This window comes from Saccostrea echinata, unplaced genomic scaffold, assembly GCF_033153115.1.
Source record: "Saccostrea echinata isolate AGI-Se365-2 ecotype Australia unplaced genomic scaffold, CSIRO_AGI_Sech_v1 ptg000030l, whole genome shotgun sequence".
Lineage (NCBI taxonomy): Eukaryota > Metazoa > Mollusca > Bivalvia > Ostreida > Ostreidae > Saccostrea > Saccostrea echinata.
Genome location: NW_026889779.1, coordinates 30,845,846 through 30,860,846, shown reverse-complemented (window position 1 = coordinate 30,860,846; position 15,001 = coordinate 30,845,846). Strand labels below are relative to the sequence as shown.

The 15,001-nt window shown below is 33.2% G+C and overlaps 1 protein-coding gene across 1 annotated transcript; it reads right to left on the bottom strand.

Moving 5' to 3' along the window:
- Nucleotides 1-4,717: 4,717 nt before the first annotated feature.
- Nucleotides 4,718-8,067, bottom strand: LOC133196699 (malectin-A-like). The gene is made up of 4 exons (XM_061332559.1): nucleotides 7,596-8,067; nucleotides 6,936-7,115; nucleotides 6,593-6,650; nucleotides 4,718-6,335 (listed from the first exon to the last, which is right to left on the bottom strand). The coding sequence occupies exons 1-4, from the start codon at nucleotides 7,986-7,988 to the stop codon at nucleotides 6,115-6,117; spliced, it is 852 nt and encodes a 283-aa protein (XP_061188543.1). The 5' UTR covers nucleotides 7,989-8,067; the 3' UTR covers nucleotides 4,718-6,114.
- Nucleotides 8,068-15,001: the final 6,934 nt, after the last annotated feature.

Here is a 15,001-nt window from a genome sequence, read left to right as displayed (position 1 = left end):
CCTACAGTTTTGGTCTGATTTTAATATAACTTGGCACACAAGTAGACTACACAAAGATACGTATTAAACTGCAATCATCAGTTTTTTATTTTGATGAACAGTGTTGCCATGGTTACTAGAAATAGAAATTTCTGTGAAATTTCTATAAAACGCTACTTCTCCTACAGTTTTGGTCTGATTTCAATATAATTTTGCACACAAGTAGAATACACTAAAATACATAAGTTAGTCCATCGGTTTTCGATTTCAATGAACGATGTTGCCATGGTTACTAAAAATAGAAAATTTCTGTGAAATTCCATTAAAACACTACTCTTCCTACAATTTTGGTCTGATTTCAATATAACTTGGCACACAAGTAGACTACACTAAGATACATAATTTGATGACTTGGCTTTTGATTTCGATGGACAGTGTTGCCATGGTTACTAGAAATAGAAAAAAAATCCTTTAAAATGCTACTGGTCTGATTTCAATATAAATTGGCATACAAGTAGAATACACAAAGATACAAAATTTAGTGCATCGGTTTTTTATTTCGATAAACGATGTTGCCATGGTTACTTAGAATAGAAATTTCTGTGAAATTCCTTTAAAACGCTACTCCTCCTACAGTTTTGGTTTTATTTCAATATAACTTGTCACACAAGTAGACTACACTAGGGTACGTTATGTAGTGCATCGGTTTTTGATTTCGATGAACGGTGTTGCCATAAATACTAGAAATAGAAGTTTCTGTGAAATTCCTTTAAAACGCTACTCCTTCTACAGTTTTGGTACGATTTCAATATAACTTGGCACTCAAGTAGACTACACTAAGATACATAATTTGATGAAATGGTTTTTGATTTCGATGAATAGTGTTGCCATGGTTGCTAAAAATAGAAATTTCTGTGAAGTACTTTCAAAACTCTACTCCTCCTAAGTTTTCGTTTGATTTCAATATAACATCACACACACAAGTAGACTACATTAAGATACATAATTCTATTTATTGCTGCCTATTGCAAAGTTTCAAATCCAAGTGCTACTTTTCCTTTGTTATATGTACAGACCAGTAGAGCTACAGTCTCATCAGAGACTTGTGGTTTTTGTCTTGATTCGACACTAGTCTGGGTTAAAGGTCTTCAAAGTTCAAAGACGTAAACCTTCTGGTAAAGTGACCTGATTTCTGTATGGTAAATTATTTCCCACCAAAAGTCTCCAAAGAAATTGTAGCTCTACTCGTTTGTGCTTATAATGAGGGAAAAGGAGCGAAGGGATTTGAAGCACTTTTTGCCTCAAGTCCCATTGAAAAAAACATTTACAGAATTACGTATTCTGAATTTTTGTTTGTCTGAATGTTACCAAGTTTTGTTAAAATCAAACAAAACTGCGGGGAGTAACGTGAGGCCCAAAGGCCTCACTGGTCACCTGAGTAAAATCCAACACTGTGAAAGATGATTCTGATCACTGAAATATGAAAAAAACAAAACAAACTTAGAGATGAAGACATGTTGCCCCAAAGCAAGAGAATAAGGATGATCAGGCATCAACAAAATAGTTAGTCTAGTATTCAGTAATGATCTGTTTACTTGCCAGTACTAATACACTCCGTTTGTCACTATTATTATGGAGACTTATTAATACAATACTGCTTTAGGACATGGAGTACACTCTTCTCATTTCCTCACAAATTGGCCTCTCCTAGTCTTTGAAGAATAAATAATGTGCAAAGAAAGGGTGTTTTTGTCTCCTTTTTTATTTATCTATATAAACAAGCCTCTAGGACCTTTAAAAACTATGAAAGTACTTTTTGTATTATACATTAAAATTTCTTGTATAATTCTTTCATTCAATTTGACCAATTGCATTATTTATTCTGCTCCAAATTTGTAGTGTTTCAGTGACCTTTTGAGTTTGATTACTGCTTGTTATCTTCATATTTCATTACAGTAATTGATTATTGTCATAGGTGAAAAGCAAATCGGAATTACTTCCATGCACTTAATTCCTCAACTCCAGACCCCCCTGACCCAGTGCTTATTACAATCATGCCAACAGTTTGACTGCTTGATGTCCAGGAGTAAAGAAAAAGATTTTTAAAGATATCACTAATTTTGATGGTTTTAGCCACCATCCCTCAAGCCCAAGAGGGGCAGGGACCATGAAATTCAGAATTTCTGTTTCCCTTCACCCATAGATGCCATATGCCAACATTGGTTGAAATTTATTCCACAGTTCCAGAGAAGAAGCTGAAAATGTTCAAATGTTAACACGTCACACAATGACAAATGAGAACAGCAAAAGTTCATCTGAGTGACTCAGGTGACCTTAAAATCACAGATATTTCTATTTACCTTGGGAATATCATTCCTGGAAATCAAAAACCAATGTACAGCAATTAGATTGAAAGACATGAGTAACAGTTTTCATCCCCACTGTTAATTGTAATGTTGGAATAACTACCTGCAGTAAGAAGAGAACATACCTGTACTGTTATATCTGCATGGTGGAGACTATATACTGAATATGGTCTGTTTCTATACTTATGTAATCAATATGCTTTGCAATAGCTGAAACATAATAACCCTGGGTTCAAAATCAGATAGTGAAGAAGTACAATTGAACTTCGGTATCTTGAACACGGATATCTCGAATAACATGGATATGTTGAAGTCATTTTGAAGTCCCAACTACTTATTCCTTAAGTACTTTACCCTGGATATCTTGAATCCTCATTTATCTTGAAGTATTTTCTTGGTCCCTTCGAGTTCAAGATAACGAGGTTTGACTGTATGTCAGCTTTTAGTGAATTGACAATTATTGTCCAAAATTTTTCACCATTTGAATTCCAAACAATGTGAGCAATAAAATTTGTTCCTTTAATTTTCTTTAAAGATAATAGCAAAGCTACATTTTATACAGAAAACACATACACATAATTTGATGAATATATTAAACTTTGTAATAGCCTTCTGTACACAGTACCATAGATTGCACATTAACAATTTCATCAAAATATGGTCCACTTAAACACAAAAAAAACACAACATGTTAATAAATATCCCTCAGGCCTCTTTTCACATTGGGTAAAACAACTTAAAATCCAAGTCCCCAGTTGTCTACATAGCGGGAACAGTAAATATACAGACATACTTTTCCGTGACACAAAATACAAAGTTGAAATCACCGAATGTAGTGGTTCTGGTCTTGGTAAACCTGATGGTGATAGAAACAATTTATCTATAGTATTTTTTAAGGAAACTTAAGTTATTTTTACATCTATAAGTACAGAATAAATACAATGTTATGAAAAATATGGCTTATATGAGCTCAGTACTGACATTTAGCAAAATTCACCAAACTTAGAGGACAAGATAAAAAATTGTCCTTTAAGTTGGCTAAATGACTGATCAAATAAAACTCAACAAATAATATACAATGAAAACATTCTTTTGAATATCTTTATCTGAAGAATTCACACCAATGATGAATATATGCAAATCAGTTGGCTGTATACCTAATAATGACATCATATTTAATGCCAATTATTGAACAGAGAATAATGACATCACAATTACAAGACAGGTATACTCAGAAATGCTGACCTTTGAACAGATCTAGCAGGTAAACAGGATGTAATATATTGTCCAGTTTAAGTATTTCAGTGAATCATCACAGAATGAAAGGAATAAACAGTTCATGGAATAAAGATTATTGCACATTTCCTTGCAATTAGTTGTAGTTTTACTGAAAAAGACAACTTTCAATGCTTTGGCAAAAATAAATAATCAGGACTCTCTGTTTCTTTGGGCCTATGGACCTGAGGGATATACATTCATATCAAACTTATACCCAGCTAACAATAACAAAGATTTTAAAGCTGGTTTCGAATTAATCATTTGCTTATTTTGTTAATAAGTTATTCACATTCTTCACACTAATACCCATTCTTTCTGACCTGAACACAGACTTGAGGTTGTTCAGTTCCAGTAAAAAGATGTCACAATGAACAAAACTTCATTATACTTCAACTAGTACACACTCAGAGAAAACACTGTCCAACAAGATCATTATCAATATGGCAAACATACTTTAACCTATCATAATAGAAATGAGTAGACAATCTCACACTAACACTTAACACAACCAAACTAACATACACGTACAATTAATTAAAAAAAAAAAATAAATAAAGAAAATTTATTGAAATGTACTTATTAAAAAACACACTAAGATGACCCATGGTAAGTGATATCAATAATTTTTCCTTGCAAAAATTCTGCATCTCCTCAAAGGTCACTTCTTGACAAATTATTATATATTTGTAATCTTGGGGGAAAACATAAATACCAAGATGAGCAAACAAATCTTTTACAAATGCTAATAATGACAGAAAATCACAGAAAAAATGGCTGTTTATATTGTGCTGGAAAAGACGCCTCTTCTACAATAACAAACACTTGTTACATTCATGTAAATAATTACAATCAACCTTTCATACAAAGACAAATAAGGAATCTGAAAGAGACACAGAATGATCAACCTTGTATTACACTAAATTACAAAACCTCTTCATATGGGTTGAAAAGCGTATACCGGTGTTCACTTTGCAAAATAAATTTGGAATGATTCTACAACATATATATATATATATATATATATATATATATATATATATATATATATATATATATATATATATATATATATATATATATATATATATATATATACCAAGATGAGTAACTCTGCAATACTTTAGTTGAGATGCAACAACTGAGTAACTAATGCTGATTCACAAACCTCACATTTTGACCTAATTTGCTTCAGTTTGTTTTTTAGACTATAGGTTATTCATGTCATTTTTTTCTAACCATCAGAAAGGATAGTGTTAGATTTTAAAATTAAATTAGTTTCCATTTTTACAGCAAAAATCTTCATTCTAAAGAGAGATAACTATGGCCAGTCACTTCCTCTTTCAAAAACAGTTTGTCCCAAATTTTCCCCTGTATGGTATACACTGAATTTATCCCTTTATAGTATACATGTACCACATTTTTTTTTATTTATTTTTTTTTTATCTCCATCTTCTTTTAAGAAATGGTCAAAGTTACATAAAATATTCAATTATATTGGACAAATGGTATTGTTCTCCCTTGATGCATGTAAGGCCTTTTTTCAGTTATTACAATGTACATAGGTATTTGAATCATTTCTTTGACTAAAATCAAATGGACTGATACCGCACATAAAAGGATTGATAGTATTATAATGAATGTATAAAAAATATGGTTGTTAATATTCACTTTTATATAAGAAATTAGATCGCTACATCCTATATAAGAAACAGTACAAATGGTAATTCCTTTATGTAGTATGGCAAGGTGAGATTGGTGTAATGTAAAAACCTGAGATGTATGGTAACAGGGCTATGACAGACATTCATAAAGCGGTCTGAGCAGATGTACAATGATTACATGGGACCACTCTTGAATGACAGTTCTTCCCAAGTTATCTAAAAATGATCCTACTTGATAAATTCAAAAAATTTATTAATGATGAATATTTATCAAATATCATGTTTTTTTTCTTTAAGGAGGCATCACACAGTGTCAAAGTTTTTTTTTTTTTTCAAAAGAAAGTTCATGTGTACATCACAAATAGAGATGAAGTACTAATGGTCCATTTCATATCAATGGTACTAATCATTTATACTGTCTATCCTTGTAGCTTTAAAGTATAAATTAGCTTATTAAACTGACCATCTGTGATTACATCCCAACAAGGGATTCTAAATTTTTTTTTTGGCAGTGATTAAGACTACAAGTGCTGTATTTTTCATTTAATTATGCATATATGAACATGAATTTCATAGTATTTAAAACTAAAATTTACTATATTAAATACTTTATTTTTATTTATATTAAATGCTATACATTTGGATAACCTTTTCCAGGCGTGGTAAACCTCCCTAAATTACCTTAATTTTTCTTTTTTTATGTAAATACTCAGAAAAAAAATCATTCTTTGGGACTAAATTATATAACCTTGTTTCATATTTTTGTTTGCATGATTAAAACCTTGTAAAATGATTAAATACACTCAATGACCTAAAAGTGCTAAATTTGATCAAAGTTTACACAAACAAAACAGAAGTGGGAAGAATGCTCCTACAGCAACAAAAACAGGCAGAAGGATGGTGCTGGTATCGTCCTCGGAGTAGGGGTCCACTACTTTGGGTCCAGAGGGGCGACGTGACTTTGTGGGCTTTGACTCGTTGATTTCCTCTTCTTCCTCTTCCTCCTCTTGCTCTCTGTGTGCCCCAGGGAAGGGGGCTAGGCTTGGTACATCTTTATATTTAAAGAAAGTGAAGCCATTTAAGATAAATGGAACCATAATCATTACATGTACACTGCCTCTCACACAATTCATGTTATTATAAACCACTTCAACAAAACAACAGGATAGAGACTGTCTTAGTTTGACATAAACAATTTTTAGATAACAAAATTATTTCAAAATAGAATTTTTCAGAGTATAATTTCCATATTTTGATGCAAATATTATACTTATTGGAATAAAACTAGACTTTTACAAAAAGTGTTACCTTCAACTGTGCCCTTCATGGCATACATTGCATTGATTTTGGGGTTGTCATATTCACCCTAAAAAAAAAAAACATGAAGACTGAAATTCATCTCCAGCTTGTCACCTTTTATATTCATTCAACATTTATGGATTTATTCAAATTTCTTTAAGCTCAAGTTTCATTTTGCATGCAACATATACAAGTAACCAAATACAGTGCAATATTTTTCTCTCATTACTTATTAATCACTATGCATTGATAAATGGTACTTAAAATCGATAGAAAACTTGAGCTACTTTCACTATTATGAAAAATATAAAAATTAATTATGTGGTGTTGATTAAAACGAGATAAAATATACCTTAATAAACTCGACAGAGACTTTTCCATTTATCTTAGAGGTTTCACCATTGACTTTTAATTTTCCATTTCTAACAGAAAAAGGAATGATTTCATCATGAGCAACTCCTCTGCCCACTTTGTTGTAGATGTCCAGATTTTCAACAACAGTGTGTTCACCATTTAATGTCACATCAAATACCTATATGTAAATATAGAGCCAATCATTGTACAATTTTCATCACTGTTATATGACATATACTTTCATAAACATAATTCAGCAATCCATTTGAAAATTCACATATTGGTGGAATCTGAGAATGCTTTCACATTTCTCTTTAAAATTGCTTAAAGATAGACAGATGAAGAACACTTTTAACTCTGTTGGCTAAGGCCATTAGAGTTGAATACCTGCTACGAAGATAATCTAGAGATTGTGACCAACATGACAAGTAGGTACATGTACAAAAATACATATCCTAGGAACCATTGAGTGTGAAACAGTCACGTTTTTGTATAATACACATAAATGAGACAATGTAACATTTTCCAGGAATATAAACTTAAATAATCCCCAATGCTTCAACATGCAAATCTATGAGATTTTTTTTTAATGCTGAAGCGGAATCGGGGGGAGTTCTCCTTGTTTTTCTAATATCAATCAGATAACATTTGTAGTTACCTTTTTATTTGGAGATGTGAACCAAACTTCACAGAATTTCAGCACTAAAACATAATCACCATCTTCTTTGATGGGGATCTCATATCCAAACGTGGACATGTGATACCTTTCTGTTTGGTAAAGGATCTGATCTTGTGGAACTACTCTATCGATCATCAAAGTTTTCCCATAGTCTGATGCAATTCCCACCTGAGCGGGATCTTTTTGATACCGAATCCCATGAACATCGGTGTGGGCTTCTCCTCCACAATTCACAGCCCAAAAGACATCACCGATTGCATGTGTTACGCTTAAGTTCAGACAAAACAAAACTGAAAGTAGAAGCCAACGTGACTCCTCACACCTCAGTTGACGCTGGAGGCGTGCCAGCATTACTCGCACCCCGATTTTCATCGAAAATTTGAGTGGTTACTGTTTCCACGTTTCTAAGTCTAACGCCGGCTTTTCTTCAGGAAGTTGATTATGTGCGCGACACATCTGTCCCAAGAAAGACAACTCTATCAACTTCCTTCCATGTGGGAGGCTCCGATTCGCTGAAAAAGTGTAGGCGGATCTTAAGGTATGTCACTCGTCATCCTTTTAGAAAAGTTCAGTCAGAACCTCTTACTTAAAAACTATTTATTACAATTCAATCTTTATATTTCAATTATACATGCAATCTAAAATGTTCAACATTCAATTAAAAAACTGCTCAAAAATTCATAAAGAAGCAAGATTTGTAAGGGACTATTTCTTGTGGTGGAAGGATATTAAGCAGGAAATTCTGCAAATCTACACATTTATTAAATTAAATATCTTGGAACTTTAGCCTCACATACTTTTACTCAGGGAATATTTTCCGTTTTGATTTGCCTGGAATGTTAAATATAGGTCTCAGTTTATATTTTTATAACAAAATTTACACCTTCGCTCAACAAACTTTGCCAAAAAATGAAGATATATTAAAGAAGTCGAGATAAAATTTTCACAGTTTTTTGCCAGAAAATCCATATTTTGACCAATATTTCAAAATTTACATCACTGACCCCAACTTTTTCTTTCATTATTTTAAACTACTCGATACTTTTCACCGATCAGCACTTAAGTCGTAAAAAGTTTGATACTGTAACGGTGTCTTATTATAAATCTGGAGCGTGGAAATATAAATAAGTCCGTTTCAGGGTTCTACTGACATCTCCATTTATTACATTCACAGATGAACACATAGAATAGTTGGAATAATGGAACAATGAAGGTATTTGGAATAATGCCCTGAAAAATCATAATAACAAATAATAAATACATAGCATAAAATATTCTGATATATCTATATCAATATAGTAATTACAATCTGCGGTTAACAGATACGCTGCATAAAGGGAGGTAACTCTGTAAATGATTTACATACAATCAATGCCCCCTTTTAATATTACGCTTTGAAAAATATAAAAACATATATACGACAAAAACTGATGTATATGCTGCAATAATGTCTACACAGATTTTACTATTTCAGGATTGTCATAAAATATATAAAAACATCAATATCATAAATATCATACCAATCTATGGGACTGAGCCTCTCCCATTCATTGTAGTCACAATATGGCTCACTGTATACGTATGTCCAGATCATAAAACTACAAATTATCATAGTTTACATAAGTAAACCTATCATCATAAAAACATCTAGTAGATATATATAAAATAAAAAATACTTTCAATAAAATAGTTACTCCTTAATTACTGTCTCTCAAATCAGATTCTGACTGTGCTAGTGCTATGGAATTAACTTTGGCAAAATTACAGATTTTACAGTTAAATCAAATATTAGAAATCATATTAGAATTAGTATATAAATGTTATCTTACCTTAATAGAGAAAAGTATTGTCTCTGTCAATGTCAGAAGGTCGTAATTATAAAACTTCGTAAATACAACCCTCTCTGGACAAATACTGGACAAAGAATGACCATAACAAACAACTTTTTGGAGGGAAAAATACTGAACCAATAAAACACAACCTTACAAAGTCCAAACCAATGAAAACAGTGAATACTTCAAACCAAAGACCAAAGACCAGAACCTTCATAACCCAAGGCAATAATAATTAAGTACAGGTACTGCCTGTTCTACTTGGGTGACCTTTAAAGATTTAATAATGCATTTATATTTACAATTTAAAAACATATGAAATACATTATAGATTTATTAAATAAATTAATAAATCTAATACTGTAACAATACAAGAAAATATTCTATTGCCTATTTAGATTTTTAATAGATCAAACGAGACTCGAAGCGTCGAGTTTGATCTGAAGATCCGCGCCTGTCAACGAGACGTGATACGGCTCTTCGGATCAAGTTACTGTTATAATGATAAATTTATTATATACCCCCTTACAACTAGCAAAATATAGTTTTAAAAAAACTTTTGAGATCAATTATATAAGATTTTTCCATTAAACAAAGCATTTTGTCTAGGAACTTTTTGATGCGCATGAAAAATAACGTCATGTTTCTGTGTACTACGTCATCAATTTCAGAAAGGGGTGATACGGATTCAGAAAACCACAGTGTGGTGATCCGGAAAGTCGGATCACACCGTCACGTGATTGTACGAAATCTACAGTAAAATTGAGTGATACACTCTTGGGTATATAATAAAATATGATAACGGTTAAAGTGATTAACCAACGAGTTACAATTTAAGTGCAAAAAGGTCAACTTAATTGTACCGTAGCTCAGTTAGATGCACACTGCCCCCCCCCCCCCCCATTTTCTCAGCGATTTTGAGTCATACTATATGAGTACTTATTCAAAATATACTTCTCAAAAAATCCTTGATATAACAAATTTCACGAGTGACATACCTTAATGTCATATTTGACGAGAATGGAAACAGCACGTTTTGCATAGGCTAGTGAAAGTAAAACTATTATGGAAATTTTAATTTACAGGTATATAAAAAGACCAGATTGAAAATCAACTCATCATGTTACGAAATGTTAATGTAATAATGTTCTGTTCTATTCTGTTCTGTTAATCGCTGGAAAATCATTGTATAAAGCTTTCGAGTTTTATAGGAATCATACTGATAGTATGGTTCTATTCGTTCCATTTGTTCTCACTTATGATGACCTCTCAATTTAATTGTTAGAGAAACCGTAATAAATATCGGTCCTTTATCATTCTCAGTATTTATCAAAGATCCTATCCTCTATGAGTTCTGTGAGTACCTGTAACCACTGCATTCGTAGACGACCATCTTCTGAGCTGGACAACAGGTGTCTTCGGATACCTACAGGTGATCCCGTCATTTACTCATCATCTGAGAATAAATTAAGTCAAAGGAAGAGCTACCTAACCACATCATCTGGAGCAAGGAAACTTTTTCGTGCAAGCATTTACAGCGACATGATACATGGTCTCATACTATGAGACTCGAACTAGCGACTCTAGATTACATGTATTCGAAAATGTTTCACCTATGTAGTGATGTCAATTCCTTTATAGGTGGAGTGCCAAAAATTTCGACCATTGATTATAGCGCCTACGGCTGTAGCAGTGAGGAATACCAACATCTATCGTGACCGGGGACCTCGGTTTTTAAGGTCTTGATCATCTGAAAGTCTTTCTTACTTTAATGCCAGCGGCTTGGCGAAGGAACAATCACTACCTACAGAGCATATTTAATTAATTTCTTTCTTGTATATTAAACGTCTTAAGATTGATGAGTACGATCGAGGCGGAGGCCTGGGTTCAATTCCCCTTCCTGACTACAGGTCAAACCTACTTGACGTTATACATATAGGTAGTGGCTCCTTACCCCGCTGCTATAGAATGCAGCAGGGCTCGAGCTGTGATTCGCCATTTGCGCCAATTGCGAATTTTTTCCAAAAGTGGCGAAAAGAAATTCAAAAGTGGCGAAAATGGATTTTTTTTAAGATATACTATACGAAAGTGTGTGTACTCCTAGCTATCTCCTTTGTTTATTCAATGTATACAGATTATCCCCTTTGTTTATTTAAGGACATACGCAACGTACCTTACCTACTGATAATTTTTCAAGATATTCTTAATTTAAGATTATATTGCCATCAGATGTTCGTAGACAAAAAATCAGCATGCATTACCAGGGGTTTTGAAAAGATATCAATAGATGAAAATTCTCGTATAAATCAAAGAAAAATACACAAAAATTACTAAATATATATTCTAGATGTTTTGTTCATCCAAACTTGTTTTAGAAGAAATGTACAACGGCATATATAGACATTAAAATGTAGCACACATTTGCTTTCAGTATTGGAACTCTTCAACTCCAGGGAAAATGACAATAAAGGTCAAACTACGTTGCGTATGTCCTTAATGCAAGCAGACGTGTGAATTCAGGGTGTGAAAACTCCATGAAACTTACAAAACAATGTAGGAAATCACGTCTCGCTTGAACGCACACAGCTGACTAGGTTAATTTAGCCTGGAGCAGTAAGGGGATACAAAATTACTTGAAATAATGTAAGATGGATTAAACAAGGAAAGACAAAGTGTTTTTGGGAGATGAAGTTAGTTAATAAAAGATTTATATCAATAAAATCTGGATCTATATAGATTGTTTTTTTAAACCGAAAGTAGGAAAACATGACGAAAATTGCAGAGCATGGCTGCTAATTTTACCTGATTAAAGACTTAAAAGGCAAAATATTGTGTTCATCATACCATAAACTGACAAAGAGTGAAAGGGATACTGGCTTGGAAACAATACTTTTGTCAAATACACTGAATTATTTTCAATTATATGAATTTATATGCATACACCAAATGTCCAAATTGTTAAATTAGGCCAAGTTTTAAACCTGATTTTAATTACCTCTTTTCATAATAAATTGTTGATAAGATTAAAATTTTCAATTTTTATATTATTTTTTTTCAATTTTAAAAAATATATCATATATCTTTACTAAGTCTGTAACCCCCCTCCCAGGGCTAAAAAAAATTATGAACAAGAGGGCATCTACTTTCAAGAGTTGGCTAATATCAGTATCTGCAAATTAATTGTATAAATGTAGAAAAAATTCATATATATTAGTTTTGTAAGTGGATACAACTTTAAATTTTACAATCATAAAACAATGCCTGTGATATTACATGTAAATTGAAATTGTGCTATTAGTGGAGTGTTTAGAATATACACTTGTCGAGACGAGATGTAAGAATGCGATTCCTTTCATTGCAAAAAGTGGCGAAAAATATTTTCCCTCCAGTGGGAGCTCTGGAATGCAGTCAGACGTGGCCAGATGGCTCAGTAGAAAGTGCATCTGACTGGAGATTCTCTTGTTACATTTGGTGCCGTGCCATGCCCTGGAAGTGACATGTGGGAGATCTGCCACCTGTGTTGGTGTCTTCGGGGGCGGACGACCTTTAATGAAGGAGGGATGTGGCGGTCAGATCGGGTTTCATTGCCCGTGGCCAGATGGCTCAGCTGGAGAGGATCTATTACTGGAGATTCAGGGGGTCTGGGTTCGAATCCCGGTCTGTTCCGTAGCATTTTTCTTCTCTCCTGTTATTTGGTGCCGTGACCAGGATGTGACAGTGAAAGACCTGCCACGCGCAGGAAAGAGCCTGGGTTGGTGTATTCAGGGCCGGGCCAAAGACCTTTTAAGGGAGGTGTGCGGCGGTCAGACGATCACCTGTGGCCAGATAGCTCATGCTGTTGGTAGACCACTGACTGGAAATTCAGGGGGACCGGGTATGAATCCTGGTCTGGTCCGTCTACTGTTACATAAGCATTTGTACCATTCCGTCCTCTTAGATCTAGTAGAATGCCTCTCTGATACAATGCGTCTTTGAATGCAATTGTAGGATATCTCCAATCATTTATATAGTTCACTTCTATTACCTTCAGTTATGTGTGTCTATGATTCGGTGTTTTTCTGACATGTCCTATCAGGATCTCTTAATGTCATCATTTTTAGTACACTGTTATTCATTAGCATATTAGCATGTCTCTGATTCGGTGTATTTCTGACATGTCTAACACCTCTTTAACGTAAGCATTTGCAGTGCTCTTTTCTCAGGAACGTACCACACCTATATACTTAAACTCTACCTTCTGTGCCTGAATTATACACCATGCAGATGGAAAACATGTATGTTAAACAGTTAAACCAGTAACATCAAATCAACATCGGAGAAACAATAGTTTTTAAACTTTTTAAATTCTGTGCAGAACAAAAATTTGTCAGGCAAACGATCTGATGATACATTACCAGGATTACGGATCAAATGCCGATGTAGCTGCAGAACTGTAGCGTTATGGTTTTTATTTTTTAGTCTTTGACATATTATGGTCAAATACTAAACTATAAAACCATAACGCTACAGTTCTGCAGCTAATGACGATGTGTATTCATGGGAGAAACTTTTGCCTTGAAATTGATGAATGAATTTAATTAAGTTTCATTTGACATAGATAATCATTCCATAAGCGCCCCAATTCCTTTGGGGGGGGGGGGGGGATTACTTCCCCCCTGGAATAAAATACTGAATCTGCGCATGGATTCCAAAATAACATCAAAAATGAAAGTTTGGTAATTATGTTTATTTATATTTTTTAAAAATATGTATAATTTATCTTCTTCCTTTTCTAGACTCTGATTCTAAAATTAAATAAATCTTTAAGAACACTGTACAATCGTGAAAATAGTTTAAATTTTGATATTTTTTAAAATAATGAACGAGTGTTCTAGTACTCGTTCGGAAAAGCAAACCAGTAACAAGTAACTTAAATTTAGATTTGACAACTCTACTTAAATTAGAAATTTCTGAGAATTTCTTTTTCAAAATGCTTCCCCTTCAAAGTTCTAATCCTATTCCAATTATATTAAAAAAATTAGAAGTACGCTTCATTAAGATAAATGATCCTTAATATTAGATTCTCAAATAGACGAGTTGTGTTGCCATTGCTACTGAATCAAAAATTTGTAAAATTTTCAAAATAGGACTACTCCCTAAGGGTGGGACGATCAAACCTCTCTCAATTCAAATAGTTACTATTATAACAGGCGGGGGGAAATGTCGGTCAGACTGTGACTGTGTAGAATGCCTATAGCTTGAGATATTTAAAAAAATCATATTCAATTTGTGAATTAAGTATTTAAAGTAAAGTTCACATTATTGAAATTTATGAAATTATGATCAACGAAACTTTTCTGATAAAAAAAGAACTCGGAAAAATTTATTCTTTCATTAAAAGGGATTCGAACCCCTAACAATAAAAATCCGGAGTATTATATTGCTTTGAGACTAACACGCTAACCACTACGCTACACAGTTCCTGATGAATAGTGGCATTTAAACCATGTTCGTGATTTGACCCTTGCCTTAATGGACTTCAAGTATTTCTCAGAAAGATGCGAATGTTTTGTC